This window comes from Centrocercus urophasianus, unplaced genomic scaffold (genome assembly GCF_019232065.1).
Source record: "Centrocercus urophasianus isolate 14NV4802_14NV808 unplaced genomic scaffold, USGS_Curo_1.0 seq_14, whole genome shotgun sequence".
In the NCBI taxonomy this organism is placed as follows: Eukaryota; Metazoa; Chordata; class Aves; order Galliformes; family Phasianidae; genus Centrocercus; species Centrocercus urophasianus.
In genome coordinates, this window is record NW_024884586.1 from 27,543,252 (window position 1) to 27,561,330 (window position 18,079).

An 18,079-nucleotide genomic window follows, 5' to 3' on the forward strand; every position below is an offset into this window, starting at 1 on the left:
ACACACACACACACACACACACACACACACACACACACACACACACACACACACAGAGTGAAGCAACACATACAAAGCCAGGGTCAGAACTAGGATGGCAGATTAAGAAATAAGCAAATGAAACATTGTGGCTGTGGATGACAAATGACAGTTACAAAAAAAAAAAAAAAAAAAAAAAAAAAAAAGCAGCAGACTTGGCAGAAACACATCACAGTATCTAGAGGGCACATGAGTTCAAACCAGCGCTTTCCAGACAGAGTTTTCAACATCTCAGAACTGAGCTTCACATTTATAGAATGAGGTACTGTGAAGTCACAAGCCTATACATAAAACAAGTACTTCAAGATGGCCTTACTTGCTAATGAACACCACTAAGTTATCTATTTACCCTATGAATACAGTACTACACTACTTTGACACTACAGAAAATATGAGAACCAGTCCATTGCTTTCTACTGAAAATGCCTATCCATATTCACCACACCGATTTTAGGAACAGCTGTTCTGTACGGTTTAAAATAGTAAAACACACAGTAAGTGAAATAAATAGCAAAATCTTTGTTTTCTTTTTTGGGGGAAAGAGTGTGATATTTTCTTGTGCTGTGTTTTCTTTTATTCTATCTTAATTACAGCTGTAACAACAACAACAACAAGAACCCAGCAAATTAGACACTTCTTTACAAGTTTAGTATAAGAGTTGAGAAATCCTGAATCGTCCAGGCTTAGGTAGAGATCTCTCTTCTTCAGTCTAAAGGTGTGTGTGTGTATATATATATATATATATATATATATATCACAAACACTGGCTGCTGCTAAAGCATGTTATCACAACCTGTAGTTACAGTGCAATTTGATGGAATGCTGCTTCAAGACCACAAGCATTCAGCCAATGCTTAAATCATAACAAGAAATACTCTTTTTGAACAATTAAACTGTTTTCACAGGATAAAAAAGTACACACTACTCATACACAAATGCCTCAGATTAAGCAGATTTCATTCAGATCTTTCAGATAAGTTTGTGATGCGTGGTTTTATTTTACATGCACACATAATTATGATAGATCTTTTCCATTATGAAAAGCAAGCATTTATGGTGAGAGATCTATACTGGAACTCAAACACTTGCCCCCTGCCCTCTAGAGTTGTTCAATTTTTGCTCTTGACACAAAGTTTGCACTTGCAGGACAAGTACACTGCAGACCCATCAGCTCCTCACTATTCTTCAGCAGTTGCTTCTCCCACGCGAGGTCTCCCAAGAAACGAAGAAGGAAAGAGAGCATGTGTTGGACCCGTGTCCAACGTGAACACCCGGTCAAGTCCGTCGCTTGAAGGTTTTCCCGACCCCGCTTAGCTTTCTCCCACCTCGGCCGGCACTGCCAACTCCCCGCTACCCCGAAGGGGCCGCTCGCTCAGCTCCGAGGAAGCAGCATCCTTCCATGCCCGCGGGCCGCGGCTTTCCCAAAGCAGCAGCCAGGGCTGAGCAGGGCCCGGCTCCCCGAGTCATCGTGCTCGGGGAGGGCACGGCAGCCATCAGGGCGCTCTGGGCCCTACCTCGCGCGACCGGACAGCGCGGTCAGCGGCCGCCCGCCCTCCTCCGGCGTTCCGCGGCGCCCGCGACGCAAACGCGGCCCCCGAGGCCCGCGGAGCTGGGTTGGCTCCGGAGCCAGCAGCCCAGGCGGGCGCCATGCTAAAAACCAAAATGGCTGCCCCAGGGAAGGGAGCCCAGCTCAGGCCGTGAGGGGCTGCGCCTCTGCCAGCCCCGTCGCCCGACGACGTCGCTTCGCCCGCCGGACCTCGCTCAGGTACCGCCCCCGTCCCGGGCGACCGGTCCGGCCTCAGAGAGCCGCCGGCCCCGCTCTCCCGGGCAGCCCCGCTCCCGCCGCCCGCGCGCGGCCCTGAGCGCCCCGAGCCGATTCCTGCCCCGCGCGGAGCCCGCCCCGGCCCGTACCTGCAGCTCGGCCCGTTCCACCTCCCAGTGCGCCCGCTCCATCTCGAAGCGAGCCCACTCGTGCTGGATGTAGTGCAGGATCCCCGGGATGGTGTAGTGCTGCGGCCGGGACAGCTCGGCAGGGCCCGCCGCCTCCTGCCCGCCCGGGGCCGCGGGGCCCTGCGGCTGCTGCTGCCCTCCGCCGCCGGCTCCGGCCCCCGCGCAGCCCCCGCCCGGCTGCAGGTTCACGTTGCCTCCGCTCTGCGGCGGGGGCTGCTGCGGCCTCGGCGCGGCCGCCATCCCGCCGCCTCCTCCGGCTCCAGGGTGCTCGTCCATTGTCTGCGGGGAGCCCTCCTTCTCGTCCCGCGGCGGGAGCCTGGAACAGGGGCCGGGGAGGGGGCGAGCGGCGCCGGCTGGGACGGGTGGGAGGAGGCGGGCCGGGTACGGGGAGACGGGGGGCCGCGCCGAGCGGTATCCGGGTGTCAGAGCAGCGCTGAGCCGCCGCCAGCCGCCATTACAGCCTCCCGGCCGTCGGCCCACCCACCCGCGCCGGGCGGGGAGGGGAAGGGGGAGCGGCGCGGCGCGCGAGGCCTGCCGGGAAGTCGCTCCCCTCTCCCCTCCGCTTCTTCCTCCCGGCCCGTCGAGGCGACGGAGCGCGCGTGCGCCTGTGGGAGGTGAGCGCCGTACCCGGGGGCGGGGGAGCGCGTCCTTCCCGCCGTCGCCGCCGGTGCGGGCGCGTGGTGAGGCGAGGCGGCGGGCGCTTGCGGGGGGGTTTGTGAAGCCTCTCCGGTTGCGCCTCGCGGGGCAGTGCTCAGGGCTCCCGGAGGCGTTCGGTTTGCTTCACAAGTAGGTGTTTCTAGAATAGGTTGGCTAAGCGTATTCTGGTGGTGCCCCATCTTAACTGTATTGTAACGAAGGTCGTCTTCGTGGTGTAGTGTTTGAGGGGTTTGCGTAACGTTTTTCCTCCGTGATGGGAAGAGCCAGCTGAGCAGTAACCGCACGAGGGTGCTTTCGCGAGTGACAGGCGCGTCGTTAGCAGCTGCGGGCTCGGTGTGCCACGGCAGCTGAACACGGGCTGGTGGCACCGCATGTATGTAGTGCCACCTCCTCTGCTGCACTGCACAGCTCCGAAGTGCAGCGCTTCCGAGTGACCACCACATCCTGTTGGATCTGTAGGCCACCTCTTCTCGCGTAACAGGGGGATTTGGTTTTGCTTCCCTATAAATACGTGTATGCTGTATATACGGGCAGGGACATGGACAGTGTCCTTAACGGGCTCATTCTTGACAGTGCTGTAATTGTCTTAAGTGCTGGAAAATAAATCCCGCTTGTCCCAGTGCTGGCGTTTCCTCTCTGCTGATCTCTCCTCAGGTGCACGTTGCTGTTTCAGTTGTTTTACCAGTTCCTATCCGACTTTTCTCCATTAAGTCATTTCCTACCATCATTTCCTCAGTCCTCCCTTTTCCACACTGATCAGCCTGTCTAAATCCAACTCTTCCACCTCAGCAGATCTTTTCATTGTCCCCTGACAGTATCAAATCATTACCAAAAACTGCACCTTACCTCACAGCCAGCTTAGCCCTTTGTTTTATTCCAGCCCTTGAGACGTTCCTCATTCCTGAATACCTTGGAGTTGCTGCAGTTTAGCTTCAGTACTATATTCAGAAAGCATTCTGACAACCACATTGCAAAGGAAAAGTTTTTTACAGCTTCCTTCCTCCTTGGCTTCCCTAGACCAGTGAGGTTGCTTTTCTTAAAATTCCTGATCTTGAAGTTAAATATGGTGATTTATTTCAAAGCCACGTTGACAAAGTTGTTTCATTTCTAGGTGGATAATAATTTGAACACTAAGACCCAGAATACAAAAATGGTTACTCTTATTGATATGACTTTTGTTAAAACCTTGTCCACAGTCAGAACAAAAATAGAACATAGATATCAATTGCATGAACTGTCTTCATTTGGTGCATGGCTTTTCACAATGAATTTGTAGCTGGGAAGTTGAGCAGACCAATGTATACCTCAAAAATGTTTGCCCACCTGCTGTCCCCCCTGCTTGCACTTCTATCACTTGGCTATTTTTAATTCCAGATTAACCTATTTTGTTCTACATTTAGTACAGGCAAAACACAATTACAACCTGTGTCCAGAAAATCAACTCATTAATAGAGTTAGTGCAGTGAATTATTGACTTGCAGTTCTGTTTAATTCTTGTCAAAACAAATATATAAAAATATAACCACGTGTTTCTTGCTTGCTAGATTTGATCTCTTAAATATGCTTTAAGTCAGAGTTCTAAAGTGTTGGAGAACTTCGATGTAGCACAATAACTTCTACATCTGTGAATGTTGACTAGAGAGGTTATGATTTGATGGAAATCTAATCTGAATGAGAACTCTGTTGCCTGAGGTCTCAAACTGGGGTTCTGTTTCTTTTTCATAATCTATGTGTCAGAGTATGTATGTACAGATATTGGTGAAATCTTGGTCAAAATAAGCTACTGGAGATGTAATTAAAGTTGTTTAAAATGTGTTTTCTATTACTGCGTATGAGATCTGCTGGTCTGGCCACACTGGAGATGTAAGACCTCCTTTTATCCACAGAACAGGTATTGCAGGCTTGGCCTCTCTAAGAGGTCTCAGCAAGTATCTGAAAAGACACGTAGAGGGCTGTGACTCATCAACAGGGACAGTCTGCACTACGGTGCCTCACAAGGTTACGCTGCTTAGTGAGCTGGCATCCTGGAAGCACATCTTTCACAGCTTCCATTATGGTGTTTTGAAGCAAACTGGGTGGATTTGAGTTTGAGTACAAAGCTGGAGTTATGTATACAAACACGTGAGAAAAATGAGCCTGCTTAGTGGCAGAAAAATCCAGCATCATCTCACTTTGTGAGCTGGGGGTTGTTAAATCTTCAGCTTATCTATTGGTGTAGAATGAGTTAAAGTTATGGTGTAGGTCATCAACAACTACATACTGCATCAGTCTGCTGCAGTAAGTCACAAGCACCGATCATGATTCCAGTTTTTTCTCACAGGTATTTATCTGCAAGAGATACTTTAATGAGGGTGAGATCTAATACAGTGTATAACAATGCATGTATATCACAGGAGTTATGCTGAGCGTGGTTTATGTGTATGCCAAATTAGCCATACAGAAGAAACCTCTTGTGGAAGAAATAGACAAGCCGCTCTGTGGCTCACACTTCGGTACTTTGGAAGGAAAGACCACAATTTCAAGATGTTTTATGTCTTCTCTGTATGGTATTTTTGTGGGTTTGGATTTTGTTTGTTTCTCAGAGTCTCCATGATGTTACAGTGCATCACAGGTACTCGTAGATACAGAAGCAGATACTGTAGGCTATTCTGGACACAATTTCAAATGCATGGCTAACCCTGACAGGGAGAGCTGGGCTTGACAGGCCATCGGGGATCTGGGTATTCCCCTCCAGTCTTCTATTCTTGAGCCCATTTGTGATGCAGATAGTTGTCCGCTGACCTGGAATGAGGCTGCCTATTCATTCCTGACAAACAGCCTTCAGATAGCAACATCTTTTCATAACTAAAATGAGCAAAATAATGGCTCACATCTTGTCACCAATTCTCTTGAAGCACTCGATTCTGTAAGCAGAAAGGCATAGTAATTCATATTGGATTTGAGCATATATGCACTCACACATGCAGGCACGCACGTGAGAATGCGCAGAAAAGCATGTAGGAGTTGCATTGGAAGAAACAGAACTGTCTTTGTAAGTAGTGCTTGTTGGACATAAAATCTAGTTCCTGAAATACATGGAACTTGATGGAACAATGGAACATTCTCCACTCATCAACATGCACAGCTGTGCACACTGTTACATAATATATACGTATATATATATATATATACACATAATATATACGTATATATATTATATACGTATATATATTATATTTATATATATATATTATAATATACATATATATATTACATATATATATATATATAATACATATATATTATATATATATGTAATTTGACATGTAAATCAGATAGGAAATGTATTCCAGGATTTCTGCAGAAGACTATGTGCTTTTACTGCCGTTTGTGTGAGAAAAAAATAATGTTAGAAGCTGTGCTTGAGGCTGGCAACAAAATACTTAGAGAAATAACTGGTGATACTACAGGCCTCTCCTCTGCAGATGTTAATCACCTACTCTAATACTATGAATGATGTCTGTCTTTTATGACAGGTGACACATTTGACTACTACTGTGGCTCTGCCTCTGTTACAGCATAATTCATTCATATTTCTATAACGAATCTGGGTAAGAGCATTTGTGAGGATTTGAAAAAATAATAATTTGAGTCTGAAGTATTTTTTGCAGGCAAAATAGTACAGGCCTTAAGAAAGAATAAGCAGATACATTAGTCATAATACCAGAAAGGGATTAAGCACGTAGGAAGATTAGGTTAACAAAAGAATAATTAGGATTAGGGGCAATCCTGCAATAGGATACATGTACATCAATTCATAAGGTTTTTTTTTTCTATTAGATATTCCTTAGTGGTAACTTAGAATACACCAGCTCTCTTCAAGGACAGGGCTGATTCATCTCACTGGCATACTTTTCTTTTTTTATTCCTTTGAGTATTAAGGCATCTCTTCTTACTGCTCCTCTGTAAATTAAGGCAGCAATACAAAATAGGAAAAAATAGGGCCATACACGAAATGCAGAGAAGATTATATAGGAGTTGCCTTCTCATTTCATCATAAATGTCAGCCTGAAATGCCACCTGGCAGTGAAGATTCCTTAATACACTTCCATCTGGGCCTTTTGTGTCTCAGTTGCCTCATTTGTTCTTTCTCAGAGAATCGTTTCCACTCCCTGAAGAGTGCAAAGCCTGGACAAGCAGTGTGCACTCTTCAGCAGCGCTTACTGACATCCCTGACTCATCCGTCTGAGGGAACCAACAAGAGGGCACTTCTCTTCTTGACATAAAGAGTCTTCACTCTGTCTAGGAGGTGAGAAAACAGACCGCCAGGGTTGCAAGCAGACTCTATTGTCATCTGTATTGATTCTGGACTCTTGTTCCCTGCAGGTGTCCTCCACAAGAGCAGATAAAAAAGGAATTTTCAGAGTAAGAGGGATAAAAGCTTTCTTGCAGATGTACGGTAGTGCAAAGGAAGAGCTCTCCTTGATAGCTGATGCATCCTCTGGTATTTTCTCTTATCTACTCTTCCATTTCAAATATATTACCTGTGTAAATAGCTGTGTGTAGAGGACAGTAAAGGGAAGAAGAGGATTAAAGTTATCTTCTCTAACTGTAAGTCACAATTAAAGCCATTTTTTTCTCCAAGGGCAGTATGTCTGACAGAAAAGAATCCAGTCAAAGAATTTTTTTCAAAATATTTTTGGTGAAGATTTCTTTAAGGCAATATTGCTCCTCCCAGGCCGCTTTTCTGAAGTAGGTCTGTATGAACCTGTGTATCAGTGGCAGGATTTTTTCCTTTTATTGTTGACTGACTTTTGTGGGTTTGGTGTATGATTTTTTTCTCAACATATGGCATTTTAAAACATTTCTAACCAAGGATAAGAAATGCCTGTACAACATCTTCTAATCACTTTTGGTAAAAGTGACACATATTTGAGAGTAAGTTTTATTTATTTAATTAGCTCTTACAGTTACAATCCTAGTGTTTCCTCTGGTTTCATTTTCCTTACTGACAATGCTTCTGAAACTGTAGATAACATAAAGTTATCACTGTTCACTTCGTTAAGAAACAAATTCTCATTATTGTGTAGATGCATTTAATATAGAAATCTAAACTTCTTTGTTTAGGGAGTAAATCACAGCATGAAGTGATCATTTTCTTCAAATAGCAACGATGTTAACAGAGATGGCTTTTCTTTCAGAAAATAACTAGGTGGATAGTATTAATCAGAAGTAAGCAGTAATTGATGTCAGCACAATATGTTGGGACTTTTCCCATCTCTACCATATAAAATTTAGATTTTCTATTTTTTCCCTTTTCTCCAAGATACATGGTTTTTACACAGCTGCATTGTACTCTTCTCTGTTCTCAGGATTTCTGAGATGTTAGGAAAGGGTATTTGCATTATAACTTCTAAGCACCAGGCAAGAAGCAAGTCTTTAAAACTGGAATGAAGAAATAACTTTTGCAGTAGCTGCTGTTTTGCCAATGTGTATGCTTCAAGAACACAAGGGCCAATAAGTCCTTGATCCGAGGAGAGTCAGACAGAAAATGTTACAGTAACCATTTTGTAGCATTGAAGAAAATAATAGAAAACCTCATTAAAAAAAAAAAAAAAATATATATATATATATATATATGCGCAGCTTACCTTTTTCTGCCTGCTTTCAATAATATGTCAAAAATGCCTGTTTTTGTATGGTAAGCAAATTCTGTGTTCTTTTTGATAGTCTTTTTCATTGTACTTTGTATTTGGCATATTTATTCTCCGTGTCTGTGCTTCAGTAACATTGTATTAATGTTGGATTGGATTAATACTTATTTAGAGATTAAGCTATTTTAAGTGATTAACACTAACAGATTTCTCCTTAGAAATTTCTCCTAAGCCCCATGTGCAGTTTTTGTAAATTGCAGAGCCTACCTTTCCTTTCCTTCCTTTCCTTTCAGTGCCAGTCTTTCTTGAAAGTCTTTTATAACTCCTATGCTTACTGATTTATTTTTTTTTTCCTTCTCTCTCCTCACAGAAATAATCTTATAAATTCCTACATCCTATAGATTCCTACATTCAAATTGACTGTGGAACTCAACAAAAAAAAAATGATAAAATTTTTTCTTATGGTGAACAAACAAGGTCAAACTAGGCTCTCCAGGTATTATGAGCATATAGAAATTCATAAGCGGACAATGTTGGAAGCTGAAGTAATCAAAAACTGTCTCTCTCGTTCAAAGGATCAAGTAAGTTTTTTAATTCCCTAGTTGTTTTATTGCACATAAGTAATTCCAGAAACATGGCAGTTTTCTTTGTAGGTCACTATTTCATTTGTACCCACGAAGAACAAAAATGTTTCTCCATAGTGTTCATGTAGATGAGCTGTTATTCTGTACTGAATGAATGCTTCTGTGGAGCTTATAATGATTTTGGAGTTTTCTGTATCACTGTTATAGAAGAGACTTCCTTTGCCTGAAAGAGTTCAGAAGTCCAGGAATAATTTATTTTTTCCTGTTACTGCTTCTCTAATAGTGATCTATAGATAGACCCTAGTCTTCTTTGCCAAGAAGGGTGGAGGTATAGCATGGACAGCTCCAATTTTAAACAAAAAATTTGTTAGAGAAGATTCCAAATCACGTACTACCTAAAACATAGGGTTTTTGAGTTTTTTTTAAAACATATTTTTCAGCCATCTTGGGCAAAAAAAATCATTTTTAGGCTTTTATTTCTTTTTTCTTTTTCTTTTATTTTTAAAGTTTTTAAACATTGTGCATGAAAGTGAGAAAACTCAGCTTTTGGATTTTCTGTTAGATTGCTCTTGAGATTTTCATGGCTCACATAATTGGGCTGTTGGTTCTTTAAGAAAAGTACCAAAATTAGCAAAAAAATTCAAGATACATTTGGTGAGAAATGTGACTGTGAGTGCTTTTTTTTTTTTTTAATTTGTGTTCTGAATTCAGCTTATTTTTCATTAATTGTGTGTCTTGGAACAGTGGTCTTAACACATTTAATTCTAGAAAAAAAATCATACAAAAAAACTCATATAAACTGCAGATTCACAGAATTAACAGCAACTGAAGAAATTAACCTCCTCCACCCTGCTTGCAAGAGCATGTCAAAATAGAAACTAAACCAGAAGAATTAACAGCATGCTGCCATTTCAAGGACTGAGCAAAATCTTAGGAAAAGGTTATTTGTAAAGCTGTGTGTAACAGCACCATCTACTGGCTCCTGACTGGCGGTGAACTGCAAGTGGATTTTTCCCTTGTATTTGACTGTCTAGTACACCTAGTATTTATAAGAAGATTGACCATTCTTAAATATGAAAATGATCTTCAGTTGCCTCTTTTGTAAGTGTTTCTAATTGAAAATTTAGAGGGAATAGTGACTGCCCTTGCATTAAAACCTGAACAAATTCTTTCAGTTCTACATGTTCCAGTTTATCCATATAAGAAGCGATACTTCGATAGTTTTCTGTCAATAGATGAAAGGTTTAATTTCAAAGTTACCCCCCTAAACTTATATTAAATCAAAATTACCTGTTGGACACTGGGAAAACCATTTGGTTTTATATGCTTTATATAAAGGAAAGATTAATAATGTTTCAAGCTTAACTGGCAGCTACTAAGTTTGACAAGTTCTGTTTTGCCTAGTGCTCTTTCATTGAGTATAAGGACTTTAAGTTGGTATACCGACAGTATGCAGCCCTTTTTGTAGTCGTTGGAATCAATGAGACAGAGGTAAGAAATTATATACAGTCTTTAAATATAAGCTTGTAGTAATCAAAAACAAGAACTCAAGCTTTTTTTCCAGTATGGAATTTGCAGTATATATTAGAGAGCTTCAATTAGACATGACAAAAAAAATGTACTTCTTGTAAATAGAAGAGAAGGTTCCAAGGAGTCCTTATAGTGGCCTTCTGGTACCTGAAGAGGGCCTCCAGGAAAGCTGGGGAGGGACTTTTTATAAGGGCAGGTAGCAACAAGACAAGGGGAAATGGCTTTAAACTGGAAGATTAAACTGGTAGATTTAGACTAGATATTAGGAAGAAATTCTTTTCCATGACCAGTGCTGAAACACTGGAGAGAGGTTGTGGATGCCCCCTCCCTGGAAGCATTCAAAGCCAGGCTGGATGGGTCTTTGAGCAACCCAGTCTAGTAGGAGGAGTCTCTGCCTATAGCAGGGGGGTTGGAACTGGATGATCTTAAAGAACCTTCCAATCTATTCTGTGATTCTATAAATTTAAAATTGTGGGGTGAGGTTTGTTAACAAATATCAGCATCGCAGGCAGCTCAGTTGTCTCCTGTGTGGTGAATTCCCAGCTGCTCCCTGTTTTCAGCTTCCTTGGACAAAGGAAGAAAATCCATACATTACCTAGAAAGATGCTATTTTATTTTTAAAACAAAAGGAAAAAAAAAAGTATCTGACTGAAAATTACTAAGTACTGTTACTTAATAAGCCTTGAGGACTGAGTCTGAACTGAAGTGATTTACAGTTCTTGAAAATTAATTTTAAGCTTACACCTGAAGACATTAATTTGTTTATAACTTACTTTCAGAATGAGATGGCAGTATATGAACTAATTCATAATTTTGTGGAGGTTCTGGACAAATACTTCAGCAGAGTGGTGAGTGAGACTTTGAATCTACTGTGATATATTTCTTCTTCAATGCTCTAGAGAATGTCTTTTCAGGGGAAGAAAATAATTTTATTTTTTTTTTAATATTCATGTATCACTGTGAAAACAGCAGCATAATGTTACTACTGTTAAAAAAAAAAAGAAGAAGAAAAAAAATTATTAAGAGTATTAGTTGATTTTTCAGACAAGTAAAAGCATGCATGGTCTATTTATCATCAGACAAGGATTACCAGAAATGTTTCTGAAAGGAAAGCATGTTCTTATATGCTTATACTCAGGGATTTCTTTAGCTCATTGCTCTCAAAATAGCCACTGGCATTTTATATTCCAAAAGGGTTTTTTTTTTTATTTTTATTTATTTATTTATTTTTTTTAAAGCAGTTTAGGACTATGTTCCTACATCGTTACAAAAGCAGTTGTACCAGATAGCCTCTGTAGAATGATGGCACAAGAACATTCTGGCTCTTGAGATTTCATTTGCTCTATCCCTCTAATTTTGTTCAGTGAGAGTAACGACAGCTCCCTACTTAATGCTTACACTGTCTTCATCACGACTTCAGTAGGAACACAGTCCTAAAATGCTATTAATTGCAGTTCTGGCACTATTTAATACAGAATTTGTAATAATCTCATTTTAAACAAATTTGAGTTGAATAATATTTAAGCATAATTTTAGATTGGCTTTATTAAAGTGTGGTGGATACAATTTCCTCCATAGTCCATCAGTCTGAGAGTATTACATTGGTAATTACAAGAGAGCATCACACAATGTTTATGGTGCTTATGTAGTAGATCCAAAGTAGACGTGGCAGATCTTCCTGTATGAATTCAAGGGCATGACTGAAAAAGTCTCCTAAACTCTTCACCATTTAAAGAGTTTCCATGCCATTCTTTGTGTTCTATTTTCAACTGCATATAACATGGTAGAACACTGAAGAAGGTGGCCATAATTCTAGTTAGGGTTTCTGTCAGTAACCACAGAGCAAAAAATATTTTAAGTTTGTACAGTTATGGATTAATGTTTAGAATTTGCATGATTTTAGAGGACCAAATTATGACAACAATGGAAACAAAACTCTGGAAAAGGAAATAGCATCTGTTCTCTAGAATGACACTTCATCTATTATTTTTTAGGTTTGTGAGTATTAAATATTTTCACACTTTGTTTTTGTCTGATGCAGTTTACAGAGCTTGAATTAAAATATAAGCACAAATATTAACAGAATGAACTGTGAGTGCTATGATATGTAATTCTGAATCACCTTCGCTTCCATTATAGCTGCTCAGGAAGAACCATGCATACTGTTTAGAATACACACTCCAATGTTTTCAACTGCTTTTTAATACTAAGTTCAAACTGATTAGACTTCTTAAAATAGAGTTTTGTGATGAATAAAAATCTCTAACCAAAGGATGGCATGGTTACTCAGTGCAGACCAGTCTGACTTAGAGCATCCTTGGACCACAGAAGTTGTACTTCTATCAGTGAAAACTAACTAAAATTCCAGGGCTAGTCTGTGAATGGTGGAATCCATACCAACAAATATAGTAAATTCCCTTAATAGCAGATGAAAATATTCTGAGGGAACATTTTTCTTTCATCGGAGACTGGGGAAGTCAACTCTAAGTGTGCGGGATCTGAGGCTGTGACTAATTGTTTCTAAATTTAAACATTTAGCTGAAGCACCCAAGTTAGATGTCTGGTCATCCTATGCTCCCATTACAGGGACAGAGACAAACAAGTATCTCTAGAAAGTGAGTCATGTCTCAAGTTTGCTGAGACAACTGCTGAAGATACCCATCTCATGTGCTGAGTGTAGAGAGACCACAAGGGCTGCTAGCTCAGACAATTCACTTAAATGAAGTTGGTTGGGCTGAAGCAATAGCTGTACGTGGTAGGGGTCCAGTGCATAGAGTTGCTGTCTGTCCTAATGTGTGCTGCACAGCTGCCACCACCATGGGTATACACTCATGTTTTTATAAAAATTATAAACTTTGCATTGCCATCTTGTTTTTGCAGAGGAAGAAAGATTATAGGGCTGAAGATGCCATAAGCAGATGTGCTGTTTTTCTGCCTATTCTCTGCGACAGCACTGCATCTATTCTCATTTTCACTCGTGACTTTAATGGGTTGGTTTTTTCTTAAGTAAAATTTTCAGAAGCTTAGCTTTTGTTAGAGGTAGGTAATACATCAAATGCAAAGGAGCAGTGCAGTAAAGAGCACAGAACTGTGCAGTCCATAGAAGAATATTGATCAGCCTAATTTTTTTAATCTCTATTTTGAAGACTTTATCATCTGAAGGGATATGTAACGTTCAATGACTATGAGATGAAAATCAGACTGTGATTAATGTTTATCTCTCTTTCTTTCAGAGTGAATTAGATGTATCCTTTTTGGTATCAGAAAGCCATTTGTTTACCTCTTTTTGGTGTATATTCTAGCAGTCAGTGATACACTTGAGTTTACCTTTAATGGAAATAGGTAACATTTGTGCTTTTTTTTGTGTGTGTTTGTTTTTTGGTTTTGTTTTTAATTAAGTAGTTTTGTTAGTTGAATAAACAAGTTGTCCCAGTGATGCTTCTTCCTAATGTGTTAATATCACTATATAAGCCTCTCTTTCATGTATTAAATAAGTGGGTGGAATTTCAAGTAGCTCTAAAACCACAGCTAAGGTAGCATAGGAGCTACTTTCCTGGTGTGATTATCACAAATGATAAAAATGGAAGTGTTATTGCAGCAGCTTTGTGGGGAACAACTTGCTGCTAAGTATGAAAGTTTTACAAAATTACAAAAAGCTGACTTTTGTGTTGCTTGGACTGGTGAAGCAGTGCTTACTTGAACACATAAGTAACATATAAGAAGAAACATATTTACATTCTCCTTGTGGGAGAAAGAAGGAGCATTCTCTAGAACCAAGTATTTGAAGAATGTTGCTTAGATCCAAAAAAGAACATTACATTCCATTGCAGCTAGCTGCTTCTTCCAGGATAGAAAAAAAGCTTTGATACAGGGAATACTTTATGTGAGTCAAGTGTATTCTTCTGTCCACTTTTAGAACATGGCACACATAATTAAAAAATTCAATTATGAATTTATATTGACAATCTTTAAGGAAACAAGTTAGTAAACTGTAAAATAAGTGGATGAAATGGAAACTCACATGGATTAGCTTAAAATTGTTCATTAAGGAAAAGTTTCTCTCTAGGGTCATAATGTTAGGGAATGTGCTCACAGAAGATCAGCCACCTTACAGACTTTCAGAGAATTTATCCCGGAGTATCAACTGCTGTTAGATAGGCTAGAAATTACCTAAAGCAAACATCTGAAAAGATAAAATGACAATACATGATATTGCTTGAATCTAGATTAAGAGAAGAAAAAAAACAAAAACAGCAGCTTCAACTAACCTTTAGATGAATGAAGATGAATGATCCAGACAGAAATCAAAGTTCTTTAATACTGTATATTCAGTAGCAAAGCACATACATACTCACACTATAATCTGTACAGATTTTGTTTGTGCTCCTGGGTGTGGTGCCTGATCACAAGGTGTTGGTTGTACTTTGTAATGTCTTGAGCTTGTACACACCCTCAATTACTTACCTGGAATATCCTGAGATATCTTAAAATGTTTCTATATGACTTGAATGAGCATTTTTCCCTCCCTTCTTCCCCACTTCACTATTTGCCTCTAAGATGTCTCAGGGAAGGAGACACAGGATTATGTCACATTTATCTCCTTTTAGTATGTGTGCCACATAAAAACTCCTAGTGAGACTAAAAAGTACTGTTAAGGTATTTCATAATGGCAGCTCTTGGAGTTACCAATAGCCAGCAGAACATTTAAATACCAATTTTAGTAGGTGCCATTACCTCTACTGCCAATCTAATGGCCAAAACTGTACTTACTATTCTTACAGGAAGCAGGACTATAAATGAAAAGCTCTGGGTGATGTACATGTCAGTACACACCATATATAGCTTTTCCTGTTGCCAGCTGCTCAAACTGGCTTGCTCTGGTGATTTTCAGCTGGGTGTGGATCTGTGACTTCAGGGCTTTAAACCCTGAAATTTGGGGTGAATTGCCAAACAAGTGACAGGTGGAGAGGATGAGTGTTGCTGAAAATCAGAGACATCTCTCACTGGGCAGGGCAGGCAGACTTGAATGGCTAAGCAGTGTTTTATGTCAAGATGCAACAGCAGAGAAGAATCATAAGTCTTACAGGAAGGGGAAAAAAAGCCAAGATTATTCACTGTGCAAGTCTGACTGTTTGCCAAGAACAGCATGGTAAAGTGAGGTGTGAACACAACTGAAGAAGGAAGCCTATGTTTGGTTGAGAGGAGGGGGTGAGTGATGCCACTCTGGGGGAACTGTAGTGCTGTTATCACTGAAGTTAGTAGACTGCAAAAATTAAAAGCCAGCAGGAGTTAGCTTTATTGCCTGTTGAAACTTGAATGGAATGTTATCTAGCTTTGTGAACAGATCCTCCCTGCCCTATGTAGGTCAGTGTCACAGTTGATCAAAACAGGAATAGAACAACTCTCCCTAAAAATTCTCACATCACAGTAATAAGGAAGCCATAACTAATCAGAATAAAACATTTGTGAGAAGATCAATTTGCATGAAAAGTGGAATATAGGAAAAAAAAATTTAAGTCTTCACTCTGCCAAGGAAAGCAAAAAAAGACCACAAAAACCTTTGGCTCTGAAACTGAAATTGTTCATGTTTTAAGGACAGTACTGTTCCTCGGTATTGAAAGGCTTGAGTCTGATATTTAGAAGCAACTTTGCCTACAGTCAAATTCAGAAAGAGGTCCAGAATTTAAATACAACCTAAAATTAAGTTAGGTGGTTAAATTTGCCAAATTGGAAACTATTTGATGAACCACAGACGTATTAAAGCATGATCACTTTTTGAGACAGATGGTAAGTAACATTAAGGAAACAAATATCCATTGTTATGGATAAATTTCAGATAACATGAAGGTATGCATTCAGTTTCAGATTATCTTCCTTTACTTGAATGTTAGATTGTAAACATCTTTCAGAAAGCGTGTAAATTAAACACAAGCCATTTAGTTTTAGCCTTCTTCAAGATTTATTACTAGATTAATGCATTAACTTTTTGAATCACATTACTCTTAAGAAGCTATTTTCAAGAAAACTAAATAACGTCAACAATTCATGGCAAGGAAAATTATACTTGAGAATCAGATTTTAAGAATTTAAGAATTCAAATTGCTTGATTAGTTTGATTAGAAGAAATACAGGACATTGGCATCTTCACATTCAAATCATTATCCCTTGATAACATTTTATATTTATGCAATAAATGGTTCTCAGGCCAACAGTAAAATTAATCACCAGCGTCTACATTCAAGTTTACTTTTCTTTTACTTCTGTGTTGTAATAGTGCAAGATGTAACCCTAACCCTAGTACCAACTTCAGATATCTCCAATGATGGCCCATGAAAAGCATTGCCTGACCTGTCTCCTTACAAATAGACAACTAACTAGCACACTTTAATACCTACTTTTTAAATTTTTCTTTTTTCAGATTTTTCTTTGAATTTTTCTTAATATAGTTCAAAATATACTTAACTTGTAACGTTTCTAGATCATGTTCAATTTGGATAGAGTGCACATCATACTGGATGAAATGGTGCTAAATGGCTGCATTGTGGAAACAAACCCCAGCAGAATTCTTGCGCCGCTGTTTGTGCTCGACAAAGTGGCGGAGAGCTAGGAAGATGCAAGACTGACTGAAGCATTTAACAAAAGATGGTGAAATCCTCTAAAGCATACCAACAAGCAATCCTCTCATTTTGCAAGACCAACTCGTGCAATATTTAAAACAGCTGAAAAATATTTCCTGCTTCTCCTGTACCCTGAAAAAGACATAGAACCACAAAGTGGAAACTTTATTTTCAGACTTGCTAAGGACACAGCAGAAGCCTTTCTAGAAAAAGAAACTCCTCAAGAATTGTTTCTTCTTTCCAACAAACTAAGAATAAAGCAATGGAAACTTACTTGTGACTGTGTAGGTATTGCTCTGAATCACGTAGCATTCTGCCAGATCTAGAAAGACAGAAAATATGGAAAAACAATTTCAAACTAACTTTCAGTGACACTTCTTAAAACAACAATATGATTTTTTATTTTCATTCGTATGTACACTGTGTGTAAAAGTTCGGTAACTTTTATGACCATCTTTAAACTAGATTCAGCCTTAGTCAAAAAGCTGGTTGTCTTGACCACAGAGATCCTCTGATTTTGGTTATAAAATACATTTAAATAACATAAGTGTAGATGTATGTAAGATTCCTGCATGGTGTGTGAAGTTGTAACTAGAAGTTACGCTTAAATAGTTTATTAACGTTATAATAAGTAAAATCAAAAGGTTTGATATTTTATAATACACATTTGCTTCATAAATCACACAGCATTTTTTTCATTTTGGAACACCACTGTTAAGTGTTTTGTTTTCTCACCTATTATTCCCATCCATCACGATTAAAGTCTATAGAAGATGATCAAGAAGAAACATGCACATCTCTCAAAACATTTATGTAACAAATCAAGTCTGCAGTAGGAAGTAGCTTACAGTAACTTCTAATCACAAGGCATACAAAATATCCATTTGCATCCAAATGCTACATTCCTTAAATTGCTGAAGTCACCAATTACTTTAATTTACCTTTCTAGAACGAAGTTATCAGGTTCCTTCTTTGTGACGCCCAAGCCAGTGCTGGGTGCAACAGAAAGAGTACTGTGAGAGCACTGTGTTTGAAAGCACGTTGACAGCTGCAGAACGGTAAGCTGCAG

At 39.8% G+C, this 18,079-nt stretch overlaps 2 protein-coding genes across 9 annotated transcripts in view; one reads left to right on the forward strand and one right to left on the reverse strand.

Moving 5' to 3' along the window:
- Positions 1–2,368, reverse strand: part of STRN3 (striatin 3) — a 56,836-nt gene extending 54,468 nt beyond the window's left edge. Inside the window, exon 1 of one of the 3 annotated variants that reach the window (XM_042813401.1) lies at positions 1,951–2,368. In XM_042813401.1, coding sequence (XP_042669335.1) covers positions 1,951–2,265 — 315 coding nt within the window. In that variant the 5' untranslated portion in view covers positions 2,266–2,368. The remainder of the gene's footprint in view (positions 1–1,950) is intronic. The other 2 variants (XM_042813400.1, XM_042813402.1) reach the window with 2 other exon arrangements.
- AP4S1 (adaptor related protein complex 4 subunit sigma 1) lies at positions 1,699–17,283 on the forward strand. 6 transcript variants are annotated; one of them, XM_042813405.1, is made up of 8 exons: positions 1,699–1,804; positions 6,781–6,934; positions 7,012–7,129; positions 8,650–8,860; positions 10,268–10,354; positions 11,173–11,241; positions 13,627–13,638; positions 16,872–17,283. In XM_042813405.1, exons 4-8 carry the CDS (start codon positions 8,723–8,725, stop codon positions 16,998–17,000), a joined length of 435 nt encoding a protein of 144 aa, XP_042669339.1. In that variant the 5' UTR covers positions 1,699–1,804; positions 6,781–6,934; positions 7,012–7,129; positions 8,650–8,722; the 3' UTR covers positions 17,001–17,283. The 6 variants fall into 6 exon arrangements, with proteins under 6 accessions (XP_042669339.1, XP_042669342.1, XP_042669337.1 ...); XM_042813403.1 differs by lacking the exon at positions 1,699–1,804 and adding an exon at positions 2,528–2,603; XM_042813404.1 differs by lacking the exon at positions 1,699–1,804 and adding an exon at positions 2,692–2,775.
- Positions 17,284–18,079: the final 796 nt, after the last annotated feature.